The sequence below is a fragment of the Ranitomeya imitator genome, chromosome 1 (genome assembly GCF_032444005.1).
Source record: "Ranitomeya imitator isolate aRanImi1 chromosome 1, aRanImi1.pri, whole genome shotgun sequence".
Taxonomy (NCBI): Eukaryota; Metazoa; Chordata; class Amphibia; order Anura; family Dendrobatidae; genus Ranitomeya; species Ranitomeya imitator.
Genome location: NC_091282.1, coordinates 249,672,869 through 249,690,253, shown reverse-complemented (window position 1 = coordinate 249,690,253; position 17,385 = coordinate 249,672,869). Strand labels below are relative to the sequence as shown.

Genomic DNA, 17,385 nt, shown 5'->3' with positions numbered 1-17,385 from the left:
CAGCGCCCAGGAAAGAAGACGGACGGACCACGGGAGGCTCGGTAAGTATGATGGGGTGGGGGGAGCACGGGGGGGTGGATCGGAGCAGGGGGGGTGGATCGGAGCACGGGGGGGTGGATCGGAGCATGGGGGGGGAGGGGTGGATTGGAGCACCGGGGGGTGGATTGGAGTGAAGGGGGGGTGGATCGGAGTGCAAGGGGGGTGAGCGGAGCACGGGGGTGAGCGGACAAGAGCACATGGGGGAGCGGACAGAAGGACGGAGGGGAGCGGAGCTGTGTAAAAGACAGATCGGTGGCTTGGGGGGGCGATCGGTGGGGTGGAGTGGGGGCACATCAATGTTTCCAGCCATGGCCGATGATATTGCAGCATCGGCCATGGCTGGATTGTAATATTTCACCAGTTATAATAGGTGAAATATTACAAATCGCTCTGATTGGCAGTTTCACTTTCAACAGCCAATCAGAGCGATCGTAGCCACGGGGGGGCAAAGCCACCCCCCCTGGGCTAAACTACCACTCCCCCTGTCCCTGCAGACCGGGTGTAATTGGAGTTAACCCTTTCACCGGATCTGCAGGGACGCGATCATTCTGTGACACAGCATATGCGTCACAGGTCGGATTGGCACCGACTTTCATGACGCATACGCTGTGTCACAGGTCGGGAAGGGGTTAAAAAATGGACCATGTCAGTTCTTTTGGGCAGATTTGCAGCGTTTCTCCAAACGCGACATGGCATCTGATCTCAATTCCAGACAATTTTGCGTTGAAAAAGTAAAACAGTGCTCCTTCCCTTCTGAGCTCTCCTGTGCGCCCAAACAGGGGTTTACCCCAACATATGGGGTATCAGCGTACTCAGGACAAATTGGACAACAACTTTTGGGGTCCAATTTCTCCTGTTACCCTTGGGAAAATACAAAACTGGGGGCTAAAAAATAATTTTTATGGAAAAAAAAAAATTTTTCACGGCTCTGCGTTATAAAATGTAGTGAAACACTTGAAGGTTCAAAATTTTCACAACACATCTAGATAAGTTCCTTAGGGGGTCTACTTTCCAAAATGGTGTTAATTTTGGGGGGTTTCAATGTTTAGGCACATCAGGGGCTCTCCAAACGTGACATGGTGTCCCATCTCAATTCCAGTCAATTTTGCATTGAAAAGTCAAATGGCACTCCTTCCCTTCCGAGTTCTGCCATGCGCCCAAACAGTGGTTTACCCCCACATATGAGGTATGAGCGTACTCAGGACAAATTTTACAACAACTTTTGGGGTCCAATTTCTCCTGTTACCCTTTGTAAAATAAAATAAATTGGAGCTGAAGTAAATTTTTTTGTGAAAAAAAAGTTAAATGTTCATTTTTTTTTTTAAGCATTCCAAAAATTCCTGTGAAACACATGAAGGGTTAATAAACTTCTTGAATGTGGTTTTGAGCACCTTGAGATGTGCAGTTTTTAGAATGGTGTCACACTTGGGTATTTTCTATCATATAGACCCCTCAAAGTGACTTCAAATGTGATGTGGTCCCTAAAAAAAATGGTGGTGTGTAAAAATGAGAAATACCTGGTCAACTTTTAACCCTTAACTCCCTAACAAAAAAATGTTGGTTCCAAAATTGTGCTGATGTAAAGTAGACATGTGGGAAATTTTACTTATTACCGTAAGTATTTTATGTGACATATTGCTTTGATTTAAGGGCATGAAAATTCAAAGTTGGAAAATTGTGAAAATTTTCGCCAAATTTCCTTTTTTTTTCACAAACGCAGGTAATATCAAAGAAATTTTACCATTATCATGAAGTACAATATGTCACGAGAAAACAATGTCAGAATCATCAGGATCTGTTGAAGCGTTCCAGAGTTATAACCTCATAAAGGGACAGTGGTCAGAATTGTAAAAATTGGCCCGGTCATTAACGTGCAAACCACCCTTGGAGGTTAAGGGGTTATAGTACTACTCCCATCAAAGTTTTTATCATCTTAATATATTGCGGTCATCACATTGTGTACTTACAATTGCTCATTTTGTTTTCCTAATCCCCTAATTTTTCCCTTTTCTGTGCTCTATGTAGTAACAGGAAATCTCTTGTCCCTGCATTTATCATTCCCCCTCTTGATCCCCTGACCCAGCTGCTCCACCCCTGCCATTTACTTTTCCATTGACTTGGGGTATGTTCCCACGGTCAGTAAACGCTGCAGGTTGGACACTGCGTACTTCTGCAGTGTCCAACCCGCAGCGTCCAGATGTTACAGCATAGTGGATGGGATTTCAAGAAATCCGTGGATCACCTGCAGACACGGACATGCGACGCGTCTTTCCAGACCTCAGCATGTCAATTTATCTTAGAGACGCGAGTCTCTGCAAGATAAATATCACCCATACAATGTATTGGATGCAGTGATTCCGCATGGTTCAATGAACACATGCGGTATCTAATGCAGAGCTTTGGACGCAGCGGATATGTGCTGCGTCCAAATTGCTGCCGATTACTGACCATGGGAACTTGGCCTTATGACTCATACAGGGAAAATAAACCTCCTGTTTCTACGCAGAGCTTAGAATGATTTAGCTAGTCCATTTTTAATTGTGATGCTATAAACCTAATGAAAAAGAGAAGAATTGGCTCAATAGGCAAAATGAGCAATTGTAAGTACACAGTGCTATATAATATGATTGCAATTTATTAATAGCATACAAATTTGATGGCAGTGCAGGGCTGTCTGCTAGAGATGAGCGAGTGTACTCGTTGCTCGGGTTTTCCCGAGCGTGGTCTCCGAGTATTTGTAACTGCTCAGAGACTTCATTTTCCTTGCCTCAGCTGCTTGATTTACAGCTGATAGACAGCTTGAATACATGTGGGGATTACCTAGCAACCAGGCAACCCCCACATGTACACAGGCTGGCTATCAGCCGTAAATCATACAGCTGCGTCAACAAAAACAAAATCTCCGAGCAGTCATAAATACTCGGAGGTCAACCGAGCGTGCTCGGGAAAACCCAAGCAACGACTACACTCGCTCATCACTACTGTCTGTAGTTTACTGCATTGATTTTTGGCCAATGCTACAGAGGTTAGCTTTGTGTCCCTCTTCATCCTTCTTTGCTATCGAAACTCTTAGATTACCTTCATCCTAGCTATCATAAAGTGACAGTATATCAAAGCCCTTATGCCATTATTGTATGAGATGAAATTCCCCTTTAACTAAATCTACCTGTCCTTGGTTTTAGACTTGGTCTATGTAAAATAAAGATTTCATGACCTAAAGTTTACAGTGAGATTTACCAGTGCTTTTTTATTACAGATTTTACCTATGCATATGCTCAGAGAGAAGCCCTCAAAGTCCCTCTTCTTTTTCACACTAAGGAAGGATTGGGCATTAAGTAAGTGCATGCATTTTTTTTCATACTATTCTTGTAATAGGATTTGAAAAACTTGCCCTCAGCTCTGGCACACCCAAAATTCATCAAGGCATTTACGGTAATTGAATACCTTCATGCTTTAGCACGTACTAAACATGTAAACCAGAGCCAGAAAGTGTTTCTTATATCTTGACATATTTGTGTAGTACATTCTAGTGATGGAACTTATTCATGGCCAGGTTGGGAGCTCCTTAATATTTTAGGTTTTATGCACATTGCTATATAAAGGTTATTCTGAAGGCTAAAAATGGCAAATTTATTCCCATAATAGAAAAGCAAGTACTGTAATTTTTTTTAGACCTTCCCTTTTTGGATTTTCAAATATACAGCTTTTGGTGCAGTTTTCCAAATAGTTCTGCAGGACTATTTTTTTTTTCTTATGTAACTAAAGCCTAATTTTGTTTCCCATTTTTGACTTCACAAAACGTTAAAATTTAGAATTGATTGGTGGGGACTTACACTCACCTCTTTAAAGTAGGGAGGCATATGTATGAATGCCTAGGCTTTCCAAAACCTGGACGGGATTAAAGCCCATTTCTTCCTTTCCCTTCTTCAGCAACCAGACCATATGAACATGTTTTCAACATAACACATTTCCTGGTTGGCAAACAAAAAAACACTTGCAAATCTCTTATTTCCCCCTTTAAGATTATTCTTGGAGAATGTTCTAAAAAATGTCCGCTGTCACATATTTTAAGCTGCATCCCATCCTAGTTACCTCTTAGGACATGATGCAGCTTAAAGAAAACACTTCGAAACAGTGTGTCTCAACTATCAGAGGAGCAGCATCTTTTAGCAAACATAACTGACCTCACTCAGCCGCGGAACAGAGGTGACCGGGAAAATAGAGCGAAACCTCTCGACAGACTGAGCATGACTTTTTTTTTTCCGCTCTAACTTCATTTCTGCTTCATGCTCCGTCAATCTCTTTGCCATGCTGTGAACATATATAAAATAAAAAAAAATGGGAAAAAGACTGCTACTCTTATGATACCTTTCAATAAATTATTATACAAAGTAGCGTTACCTATCGGCCGGCGTCACACCACTGTGTTTTATGGACGTAAGAGAGGTGCTGAAAATACGGATTGCATACGGTACAATGCTTCTCTATGCCCCAGCTCCTATCAGCCGTATTTTACTGATCTGTATTATACGGTCTTCTACGGCCGTAGAAAATCGCAGCATGCTGTGTTTGTCACCGTATTGCGCAAAAAAATACACCAATGAAAGTCTATGGGGGCGAGAAAAATACGGATTACACACGGACCAGCAGTGTGACTTGCGAGAAATACGCAGCGGTGTTTGAGAGAAAAGCCGGCAATTCAGTAGATAGCTTAAAAGCTGGTAATTCAATTGCCGGCTTTTGCTTTCTCCTTCCTAAACCTAACACGATATGAGGCATGGTTTACATACAGTAAAGCATCTCATATCCCCATTTTTTTTGCATATTCCACACTACTAAAGTTAGTAGTGTGTATGCGCAAAATTTGGGCTGTCTAGCTATTAAATTAAAGGGTTAAATAGCAGAAAAAATTGGTGTGGGCTCCCGCGCAATTTTCTCCACCAGAGTAGTAAAGCCAGTGACTGAGGGCAGATATTAATAGCCTGGAGAGGGTCCATGGTTATTGGCCCCCCCCCTGGCTAAAAACATCTGCCCCCAGCCACCCCAGAAAAGGCACATCTGGAAGATGCGCCTATTCTGGCACTTGGCCACTCTCTTCCCATTCCAGTGTAGCGGTGGGATATGGGGTAATGAAGGGTTAATGTCACCTTGCTATTGTAAGGTGACATTAAGCCAGATTAATAATGGAGAGGCGTCAATTATGACACCTGGCCATTATTAATCCAATAGCATGAAATGGTTAAAAAAATACACACAATATTGCAAAGTATTTTATTGAAATAAACACACAGGTTGTTGTAGTAATATTTTATTCCACTCTCAATCCACCTGAAGACCCTCGACCTGTAACAAATTAAAAATAATAAACTAACAATATCTCATGCCTTCCGTCGATATGTCCCACGATGTAAATCCATCTGAAGGGGTTAAATTATTTTACAGGCAGGAGCTCTGCTAATGCAGCTGTGCTCATGCCAGTAAAACCCCAGCGAATGAATGGAAAGTAGGTCAATGACTTGTAGTTCCCTTCATTCGCGGTGATGCTCCCTCTGCTGGATGTCCTAATATGACCTCGAGCGTGGGAACTTTTCTGAATATTTTCCCAGCCTCGAGGTCATATGAGGACATCCAGCAGAGGGCGCATCACCGCGAATGAAGGCAACTACAGGTCATTGACGTACATTCCATTCATTCCCCGGGGTTTTACAGGCATCAGCACAGCTGCATTATAGCAGAGCTCCTGCCTGTAAAATAATTTAACCCCTTCAGATGGATTTACATCGTGGGACATATCGACGGAAGGTATGAGATATTGTTGGTTTATTATTTTTAATTTGTTACATGTCGAGGGTCTTCAGGTGGATTGAGAGAGGAATAAAATATTACAACAACCTGTGTGTTTATTTCAATAAAATACTTTGCAATATTGTGTGTGTTTTTTTTTAACGATTTCATGCTAATGGATTAATAATGGATAGGTGTCATAATTGACGCCTCTCCATTATTAATCTGGCTTAATGTCACCTTACAATAGCAAGGTGACATTAACCCTTCATTACCCCATATCCCACCGCTACACGGGAATGGGAAGAGAGTGGCCAAGTACCAGAATAGGCGCATCTTCCAAATGGGGGCAGATGTTTTTAGCCGGGGGGGGGGGGGGGGGTTTGGCAAATAACCATGGACTGAGGATATTAAATCTGCCCTCAGTCACTGGCTTTACTACTCTAGCAGAGAAAATTGCGCGGGAGCCCACGCCAATTTTTATCTGCCATTTAACCCTTTAATAGCTAGACAGCCCAAATTTTGCAGATACACACTACTAGCATCAGTAGTGTGGATTATGCAAAAAAAAATGGGATATGAGATGGTTTACTGTATGTAAACCATGTCTCATATCATGCCGGGTTTAGGAAGGAGATAGCTTCAATGCCGGTAATTCATTGCTGGCTTTTGCTATCTCGCGCTGGATGGAAAAAAAAAAAAATAAATAAATAAAGCGAGAAAATCTCGCAGTACGGATTACATACGGAGGATGCCATGCGCAAAATACGCTGACACACCCTGCCTACGGATGAGATACAGACCACTATTTTGGGGACTTTTCTGCGTATTACGGCCGTAAATTACGGACCGTATTTTTATACGCTGAGTGTGACGCCGGCCTCAAGGGGGTTCTTTGCTTTAAATAGTTTTTATCAGCGTATCACACAGTGTTACCGAGGTACAGGTAAAAGTGGTAAGTTCTGATGCCTTTCGTCTTCTGGCATGCCAGCCTTTCTCGAAAGGAGTTCCAGACTGTTCAACAAACAATATATGTATGTACGTAGTAGAAAAAAAGAGAATATACTTGGCTATGGCACTCCAGCAGAACGTAGCATTGATTCAAAGATGGGGACAGATGCTTTAAAAAAATCAGTGTTTTAAAAGCTGTATACCTGCTGTAAAGCTGTCAGATTGACTCAGCAAAATGGGTTTTCAGATGAGCACGTTACAGTATGAAGCTGGAGAAGAAAGCCCTCTTTGCTCAGTCATCCGAGGATTTTTTTTTTCTTGCTACAACACTGCTCCCTGGCTGTGAGTAGATCAGGTATGTCTGTCCACAATAACGCTCTTCTGACATTTGAGACACATGTCTTGAGCAGTGCTTCTTAAGGTTACAACTAGTGATGAGCGAACTTGCTTAGATAACGTGTTACCTGAGCATTCTCAGGTGTTAACCAAGTGTCTTGGGCGTGCTTGGATAATATATTCGGGTCCCTACAGCTGCATGTTTTGCTGCGGTAGACAGCTGCAACACATGCAGGGATTGCCTGTTTGTTTGGCAATCCCCGCATATGTTGTGGCTGTCTACCGCCGCAAAACATACAGTATCAGGGACTTTAATATATTATCCGAGCACGCCCAAGATACTCGGATAACACGTTATCCGAGCACGTTCATTTATCACTTGTTTCAAGCCATTCTGACACGTCACTAGGATGTGTTGCAGCATGAAATGAGTGACGTTGGCTATATATATATATTTTTTTATCACATTCTCTGACAACCCCCCCCCCCCCCCTTTTTTTTTCTTCTTCAATCACTAAAAAATGATGACAAAATCATCATGAATAGACCTCCGGAAGCATTAGTGTATCGTATGGCAGACTTTAGAACTGAAGTACAGTGTGTGTGTGTGTGTGTGTGTGTATATATATATGTATATGTGTGTATATGTATACAGTACAGACCAAAAGTTTGGCTACACCTTTTCATTTAAAGATTTTTTTTGTATTTTCATGACTGAAAATTGTAAATTCACACTGAAGGCATCAAAACTATGAATTAACACGTGGAATTATATACTTAACAAAAAAGTGTGAAACTATTAAAAATATGTCTCATATTCTAGGTTCTTCAAAGTAGCCACCTTTTGCTTTGATGACTGCTTTGCACACTCTTGAAATTCTCTTGATGAGCTTCAAGAGGTAGTCACTGAAAATGGTTTTCACTTCACAAGTGTGCCCTGTCAGGTTTAATAAGTGGGATTTGTTGCCTGAGGCCGGGATCACACATGCGAGAAATACGTCCGAGTCTCGCATAGTAATCCTCGACCTTGCACCCGATACTCAGGAGCGGAGCGTGCAGCTCCATGTATTGCTATGCGGCCGCACGCTCCGCTCCGGAGTGCAGGCGGCAGGGCCGGGGATTACCATGCGAGACTCTGACGTATTTTTTTTCGCATGTGTGGTCCCGGCCTTATAAATGGGGTTGGGACCATCAGTTGTGTTGAGCAGAAGTCTGGTGGATACACAGCTGATAGTCCTACTGAATAGACTGTTAGAATTTGTATTATGGCAAGAAAAAATCGGCTAAGTAAAGAAAAACGAGTGGCCATCATTACTTTAAGAAATGAAGGTCAGTCAGTCCGAAAAATTGGAAACACTATGAAAGTGTCCCGAAGTGCAGTTGCAAAAACCATCAAGCGCTACAAAGAAACTGGCTCACATGAGGACCGCCCCAGGAAAGGAAGACCAAGAGTCACCTCTGCTTCTGAGGATAAGTTTATCCGAGTCACCAGCCTCAGAAATTGCAGGTTAACAGCAGCTCAGATTAGAAGCCAGGTCAATGCCACACAGAGTTCTAGCAGCAGACACATCTCTACAACAACTGTTAAGAGGAGACTTTGTGCAGCAGGCCTTCATGGTAAAATAGCTGCTAGATAACCACTGCTAAGGACAAGCAACAAGCAGAAGAGACTTGTTTGGGCTAAAGAACACAAGGAATGGACATTAGACCAGTGGAAATCTGTGCTTTGGTCTGATGAGTCCAAATTTGAGATCTTTGGTTCCAACCACTGTGTCTTTGTGCGACACAGAAAAGGTGAACGGATGGGCTCTACATGCCTGGTTCCCACCGTGAAGCATGGAGGAGGAGGTATGATGGTGTGGGGGTGCTTTGCTGGTGACACTTTTGGGGATTTATTCAAAATTGAAGGCATACTGAACCATCATGGCTACCACAGCATCTTGCAGCGGCATGCTATTCCATCCGGTTTGCGTTTAGTTGGACCATCATTTATTTTTCAACAGGACAATGACCCCAAACACATCTCCAGGCTGTTTAAGGGCTATTTGACCCAGAAGGAGAGTGATGGGGTGCTACGCCAGATGACCTGGCCTCCAGTCACCAGACCTGAACCCAATCGAGATGGTTTGGGGTGAGCTGGACCGCAGAGTGAAGGCAAAAGGGCCAACAAGTGCTAAGCATCTCTGGGAACTCCTTCAAGATTATTGGAAGACCATTTCCGGTGACTACATCTTGAAGCTCATCAAGAGAATGCCAAGAGTGTGCAAAGCAATCATCAAAGCAAAAGATGGCTACTTTGAAGAACCTAGAATATAAGACATATTTTCAGTTGTTTCACACTTTTTTGTTACGTATATAATTCCACGTGTTAATTCATAGTTTTGATGCCTTTAATGTGAATTTACAATTTTCATAGTCATGAAAATACAGAAAAATCTTTAAATGAGAAGGTGTGTCCAAACTTTTGGTCTGTATGTGTGTGTGTGTGTATTTTTACCATTTTATCCATTTGATTGTAATCTAGTCAGAAGTTCCCTGCTCCTTTAGTTCAGCTAAATATTCAAAATAGTTTTGAACCCGATGAGTCCTATTTGTTTATAGATCAAACAGCTTTTGATGCATACTTTGACTGCCATACATTAACTTACACTAATACGGTACATAACCACCCTATATGACGAAACACATACAGCTATCTTCATTATATGTTCAGTATGAAATATATTCTGTTTCTGATTGTAGGATGCCAGAACATGATTTCACTGTAAGAGATGTGAAACTACTGGTGGGTAAGTTGGTTCTTTTTGTTTATCCTTGTGGCTTGTAAAGACTTTAATTATTGATTTAGATATGTGAAATATGATCCTGCTCCATGACATGCCTAATTTGACTACACTGGATGTTTTAACGCTTATGGAGACCAATGTGATCAACTTGTATATTATGAAAGCACTAATGCGCATATTGCTGATGTGTCACCAGTACTTCTAGTATTGACGACCTCCTGTATCCTCCTACGCCATCCCTGTCTCTTTAACTTTTTCTTTTTTTGTGCTGGATTATTTTACATTGAAGAGGTATGGGTAGTAACCCGAAAGGATTCGCTATAGTTTACTCCAGAAAGTCTTATAAATAGCCACAAGCTGGTGTAGATTTCAGATACTGGTACGAAGGAACCCTTAAAATTATATCAAATTCCGTTTATTTCTAACCCCTTGAACTAGAGGCAAGTGCTTACAGGTAACGTAAATAGGATATAGAACCTTTGTTGTACGCCAGAAAAATACCTGGATATTAAAAACTCTAAACCTTTCTTAATCTGCTATCAATATTATATACAGTGGGGGAAATAAGTATTTGATCCCTTGCTGATTTTGTAAGTTTGCCTACTGACAAAGACATGAACAGTCTATAATTTTAAGGGTAGGTTAATCTTAACATTGAGAGATAGAATATCAGAAATAAAATCCAGAAAATCACATTGTATAAATTATATAAATTTGTTTCATGGAGTGTGAGACCTGGTGCCGTGGAAGATTCCAGAGCAGTGGCTAGGTCATTGATGTAAATATTGAAGAACATTGGACTTGGGGTGCAGCCTTGTCTGGCTCCATGGATCTGCTGGATAACAGCCGTTCTTCTACCGTTCACATTCATGCTGCAGCGGTTCTTGGTGTAGGAGCTTTTCATGACACCATAAGTCTCTGCTCCTATTCCGCTCTCCAGCAGTTTCAGTAACAGGTCCGGGTGCCACACTGAGTCTCAAAAGCCTTTCTATAATCCAAAAAACAAGTGTACATCTTCCCATGCTTTGTATTGTAGACATGGCTCTGAATGACGCTTTGCAGGGTGTAGATGTGCTTGGCTTTTGCTGAGGATGTTATGCTCGGTAAGGAAATTAAGGATCCTTTTGTTCAGGATGCTGTTGAACAGTTTCCCCAGGTTGCTGCTGACACATATCCCTCTGTAGTTGACCAGGACGTACCTGTCCCCACTCTTGTGAATGGATGTGATTAGACCTTAGCTCCAGGTACGAGGGAAGTAGCCAGCACTCAGCACAATATTGAACAGTTTTCTCTATCGCCTTTCATTGGGGGACACAGGAACCATGGGTGTATGCTGCTGCCACTAGGAGGCTGACACTATGCAAATAAAAAAGTTAGCTCCTCCTCTGCAGTATACACCCTACCGACAGGAAGTAGGATATTCAGTTTAGCTTAGTGTCAGTAGGAGGTGGACACGGGTCTTTCATTAGACCCTTATCTACCTCAATGTGCGTCGTTTCTTTTCAGGTTTTTCCGGAGGGATACAGGGTGAACAGTCACACCTGTAGTCCCACTATGCGGACTATGAGTACGGCGTGTACTGCCACCCCGTATCCTCATAGATCCCTCTCCAGGACCAAGATCCTAGCACACAAGCGTGCTCAGAAGTCCGGTCCTGGCTCCGTCCCCCACCCACTCGCCCACCAGAGCCTGTCGGTCGGAGGAGATGAGGACGTCCAGCTCCACGGACGTCTAAAACCTTCCAGGTTAGTACCGGCGTGGGATGTTTAGGTGAGTATTTTCCCTCCCCACCCTGTGGCTTCCCTGGATCCTAAAAAGGGGATTCCTATTTGGGGAGTTTTCTGGTGCGGGTCGCATCTCTTTTCGGCCGCGCCACTTCCGTGGATGCGGCCTCCCTGTCCCCTGTTCTGGCGCGGCTGCCTTTGCGGACCGCCGCGCCGCTTCTTGTCCGGGCGCGCTGTCTGCGTGGCCTTGCTCAGGGGGGACATTTCCGCCTCGGGTCCTGTGGGCTTCCCAGCCCCGGCTTCAGCGCGCCCTCGGTGGCTCCCCTGCTCCGGCCGCTGTGTGCGGCCGTTCATTTCCTTTCAGCGCGGCGGCTTTGCCGGCCGCCGCATCGCTTTGGCCCTCTGTGGCTTCCCTGCTCCGGCCGCTGTATGCGGCCATTCTTTTCTTTTCGGCGGCTTTGCCGGCCGCCGCGTCGCTGGTCGGGCCCCCTGCAGCTGCGTCCCTCTGGCCGCTTGCAGCGCCGTGCGTCCTCCCTCGGCGTGGCGGCTTGCCGGACCGCCGCGCCGCTTTGAACCTGCGGCTGCGCTGCACCCGCCGCTGTGGGCGGCCGCTCGCCTGTCGCCTTCTGCGGCGCGCTGTTTGCCGCTTCGGCCCTTCCATGCCGGTCACCGATCGCTAATTTAGGCCCCGGCTTTTGCCTGGGCCTACTTCCGGTGCTGGACTCCGCCCCCTTTCTTCTCTCATCGGGCGGGCTTTTCTCCCGCTCGACATTTTCACTGCGGCCCGCCTTCTCTCCGCCCACCGGCGCCATCTTGGGACTCCTTTACATGCACCTCAATCTCAGGAGCCCATACCGCGGTCACATCCGCAGATCGAGTCCAATTTGCGGCAGGAGCCCACATCACCCTCCTGCCTAAAAGACGACTTCTTACCGGAGGCCCATCCTATCAAGCCGAACAGCGTCCTCCGGATCCCGTTTTTCGTCTACCGTGAGTAGCTCTGCTCTGCAGATTGACACTCCCCTCTGCCCCCACCCCCCCCTGCCCCCTAACCACTCGGGCAAAAAGGGGGCCATTCTCGTCTTCCTACTCCTGCAGCAACCCGATTGTGCCTACCGCCCAGGATCCCCCGGCCAATCCGTCCGAGAGTGATACCCCCATCCCAGGCTGGGCCTCCTCTCTGTTTCAATCGGTGGCCAATCTAACACGGGTGTCTCAACCCTGGTGTCCGTGCTGGATCGGTTACCCCTGCAGACCCCCGCAGTAGCCACCAGGTCGCTGGAAGCTCCGTCCGAGCCCTCCAAGGCTAGCTGCAAAAGGTCCAGACAGGAATGCCAGTCTGAGTCTTCTTCTCGCTCCATCTCGACACTCGGTCCTCCTCTGCAGCCTCCTTCCCTGAGTCAGGCGAGGCTTTCTATGATACGCCTTCGAAGGATAATTTGGGGCCGGTTTCGAACCAAATCGCTAACATGAGGGATATGGTTCAAAGCCTCATTGGAGCGACCAATCAGACCTGTGGCATCAAAGATTCCTCTACGAAACCCGCAGATCAGGCGGTTTCGTTTAGACGGTCTAATCTACCTCCCAAGGTATTTGCTCCTCATCCTGAATTCGAGGAGCTTCTGGCCAGAGAAAGAGCAAATTCGACCAGACGTTCTCAAAGAGACAAGCGTCTTGGAGTCCCAGATCTCTTTCCTCCGGATCTCATTGCCAACCGGAATGAGAGGCGTTAGAGAACGACCTCTCCCCCTGTGGATCCGTCGGCTGCTAGACCTGCCACCAACACAGTCCTTACGCTGTCCGGTGGGCGGCTCTGAAAGATTCCATCGATAGGACCATGGAATCCTTCGTGAAGTTGGCTTTCAAAACTGCCGAATCATCCCAATGCCCAGCCTTGACTTCTATTTGGGTTTCGAAGTCTGTATCCGAGGGGCTAAACAACTCCGTTAAGGCATTCAAGCTGGAGCTCCATCAGGCCGGCTGGCGGAACTTGCCACCCAGATTACTCACGCCGGGGAATATTTTGTTCCCTGGACGTCGCGTCTTCTGCCGCACAGGCGCCCAGTAATGTTGTTGCCAGCTGTCGCACTGTTTGGCTCAAGAGTCATCAAAGAAGTCCCTTACGAGCCTGCCTTTTCAAGGTTCACGTCCTTTCGGTTCCAAGCTGGACCAAATTTATTAAGGACGCCACTGGCGGCACCAGTCCCCTTCTCCAGACCTCGCCTACTTTCCCTTTAGGCGGCTACTTCGGTCTTTTTGACTTTTTTCGTAGTTTTGCGGCCTCAGATTCCTCTTCGCAGAGGCCACAGGCACGTTAAGAGAAGAAGGTATTCTTCGACTCACTCTTTTCTGGCGTGCCCGCTACTCCTAAGGTGGATTCTCCAGGTCCAGGACTGGAGGTTCCACCTAGGCATGACCCACGACCAGACCCCAGCCCGTTTCTCAGGCTGGGCAACCGTCTCCTGTTCCTCAGGGACGTCTGGGTCTCCTCAGTAGAGGGCGCGTGGGCCAGGGCACTTGTATCCTCTAGATACAAATTCTTCATTTCACGGTCCTGGGATCGTTTTCTTCAAATCCCAACCTCCAAGAGACCCCGCTCTAGTCCCGGGTTTTCTTTACGGCCATTGTTTCCCTCCTTAAATCTGGGGTAAACGTTCCCGTCCCAGAACAGGAACGGTTCACAGGCTTCTCTTCGAATCTTTCTGTACTGACACAGGACAACAAGGTTCGTCCCAGTCCGGATCTCCATTTGCTGAACAGGAAGTTTCGTCGGAGACACTTCAGGATGATATTCCCTCGTTCAGTAATCACTTTCATGGAGGCTCAGGAATTTCGGTTTCAGGCTCCCGAAAGTCTATCCATCTTTCCCGACATTCTAACCGTTGCGGGTGGCTCGTCAACAGGAAGAAGTTCCGTCTTGTTCAGCGCCTCGTATCTCCGGGCATGTTCTTCGACACTTGTCGGACCAGAGTCTTCCTTCCCGAGGACAGGATATCCCTCCTTTGTCAGGAAGTTCGCTTGCTCCAGGGTTCTCGGCTCCCCTCCTTTCCGATGGGCCTTAAAGACCCTAAGGAGGTTTGGTTGCAACATCGGAAGCAATTTTCCCTTCGCCCGTTTCTTTCAAGACTTCTTCAGCAGGCTATTTTATCGCAGGGGACAGGTCTGTCTTCTCCCTGCATCGTCCGATCCGGCTTTCTCCCAGGTCAAATGGTTCCTCGACTTGTGGCCGAGGTCACTTCTCTTATCCCAGAGTAGATCCTTCACAGCATATCCTTCCTTCCAGTTCCCTGGCAGGTGGCGACGACGGACGCCTGTCCGCTCGCGGAGGCGCGGGGCTTTGTCTCCTGTTCTTTCAGGGTGGTTGGTCGGCGCAGGAACCCTCTGCCGATCAATGTCCTCGAGTTCCGGATCATCTTTCTGTCTTTCCTTCACTGGGTAAGGATTCTCAGCAGCCTGCCAATTCGAATCCAGACAGACAATGACACAGCTGTGGCATATGTCTACCACCAGCGGTGGACTCGGCGTACGCTGGCCTCGGCCGAGATTCCAGGATCCTCCTTTGGACAGAGGCAACAGTCCTGGTGAGCTCCGCAGTGCATGTCCCCGGCGTGGACATTTAGGCCGCCGACTTCCTCGGCCGCGAGGGCTTCGCGGCAGGGGAATGGTACTTCAGGAGGTTTCCTATCGGATTACTTTTCTATGGGGGACTCCAGAGGTGGTCCTCATGGCGTCCCGATTGAACAGGAGGTCCCTCGGGTCGGCTCAGGGTCCCGTGTTTCTCTCACAGTGGGGTTGACGCTCTGGCCATTCCTCGTTCGCAGTTCGGGCTCCCCTATTGGTTTCCATGCCTTCCCTTGCTTTCCAAGCTGTCGAAAAAGGATCAAGGCTGGATGGGTGCCGGTCATTCTGATCGTCCCGGATTGGCCCAGGAGGTCCTAGATTGCAGACATCGTCAATCCTCTCGCGGACACCCCTGGTGTCTTCCAGGCGGACCCGATCTGCTGTCTCAGGGTTCGATTTTTCACCCGAATTATCGGTCGCCCAGTTTAACGGCGTGGCTGTGAACTCCACAGTTCTAAGAGCGTCCGGCCTTTCGGCCCAGATGGGTCACTCTATAGTCCAGGCTGGGATGCCTTCGTCTTCTTTCAGGATCTACTATCGCACCTGGTAGGCTTACTTTCGTTGTTGCGAGTCCAACCGCTTTTCAGCTATGTCCTTTTTCCCTGCCTTCCATTTGGTTTTCCTTCAGGCAGGACGGGATTCGGGCTTCGCTCTCAGTTCCCTATAGGGCCAGGTTCCTACGCTCTTCTTCCCTTTAAGAAGACGTTATCTTCTCAGCCACAGGTTAAGACCTCCCTTCAATGAGTGGCCCACGCTGTCCCTCCCGTACAGGGCCTCTGGATTCATGGGATTTAAAGGTTGGGTTGGTGGTGCTTAGGGGTTCCCCCTTTTGAGCCTCTCAGGGAGTTTTTCCCTGTCAGTTCTATCTCGGAAGGTGGTTTTTCTCCGGTCCATCTCTTCGATCCGCCGCATTTTTGAGTTGGCGGCCATTTCTTGCCGACCTCCTTTCTTGATTTTAATCCAGGACAAGGTGGTCGCAGACCTCTGCCTTCCTTCCTTTCTCGAGGTGGTTTTCATCTTTCCACCTCAACGAGGACATCGTTATACCTTTCCTTTTGTCCAGCTCCGACTCTGGAGTGATCGTTGAACAGGCTGGGTCTCGTCAGGGCAGTGAGGATCTCCCTGGCTAGCACAGCCGCTTTCCGAAAGATGGATTCTCTTTTCGCCATCCCTGATGGCGTGCGTAGAGGCTTGCCGGCTTCCAAGGCGACTATTGCTCGCTCTATCAGAATGGCAATTTTGGAAGCTTCCGGGTCAAGAACAAGAGTGCCTCCTGAGATAAGGCTCACTCTACCCGGGCAATCGGCGCTTCCAGTGCGGTATGCCACGGGGTTATCGCTGATGGCTTTGCAAGCGGCAACCTGATCTTCCATCCACACGTTTCGCCGAACTACGGCGGACTCCAGCCTGGGCAGAAGGATCCTGCAGGCAGCAGTGGTGAGTCCTCGGACCTGATGGAAGTCTGTTTTCCCCACCCCAGGGACTGCTTTGGGACGTCCCATGGTTCCTGTGTCCCCCAATGAAAGGCGATAGAGAAAACCGGATTTTTGGTTGCTTACCGTAAAATCTGTTTCTCGGAGCCTTCATTGGGGGACACAGCTCCCTCCCAAGTTGAACAGCTCTGTTTACTATTTACGTTTGTGTTCTTTGAACACTCTTTGAGTGTTTGAAACTGTTAATCTGTGGAGCGCCGTGGAATTTGTCGGCGCTATATATAAAGTTTATTATTATTATATTATTATTATAGTTCTCTTTTACACGTTGCTTCTCCTACTGCTTTCTCACTAACTGAATATCCTACTTCCTGTCGGTAGGGTGTATACTGCAGAGGAGGAGCTAACTTTTTTATTTGCATAGTGTCAGCCTCCTAGTGGCAGCAGCATACACCCATGGTTCCTGTGTCCCCCAATGAAGGCTCCGAGAAACAGATTTTACGGTAAGCAACCAAAAATCCTGTTTTTTGTTGCCTGTATTTCCGGTGGGCTGTATTTCAGCATTTTTGCTGGGATTCCATCCCGGCCACTCGCTTTTCTACACTTTATGGAAGAGATTCTCTCTGTATCTTCCTGTAATGTGATTGGTATATTCAGTGGGTTTTGAAAATGTTTGACTTTATTTCATTGCCTTTAGTTTTTCTGTTATGT

The 17,385-nt window shown here is 46.7% G+C and overlaps 1 protein-coding gene and 1 long non-coding RNA gene across 2 annotated transcripts in view; one reads left to right on the top strand and one right to left on the bottom strand.

The window, feature by feature from the left end:
- LOC138667149 (uncharacterized) overlaps positions 1-6,112 on the bottom strand; it is a 93,927-nt gene extending 87,815 nt beyond the window's left edge. The window contains exon 1 of the long non-coding RNA XR_011318618.1: positions 6,064-6,112. This is a non-coding gene — a long non-coding RNA (uncharacterized lncRNA). The remainder of the gene's footprint in view (positions 1-6,063) is intronic.
- The window catches only part of KDM2B (lysine demethylase 2B), a 327,868-nt gene that overhangs the window by 15,891 nt on the left and 294,592 nt on the right, over positions 1-17,385 (top strand). The window contains exons 3-4 of the mRNA XM_069755447.1: positions 3,296-3,374; positions 9,853-9,899. Of these exons, the coding sequence (XP_069611548.1) occupies positions 3,296-3,374; positions 9,853-9,899 (126 nt within the window). The remainder of the gene's footprint in view (positions 1-3,295; positions 3,375-9,852; positions 9,900-17,385) is intronic.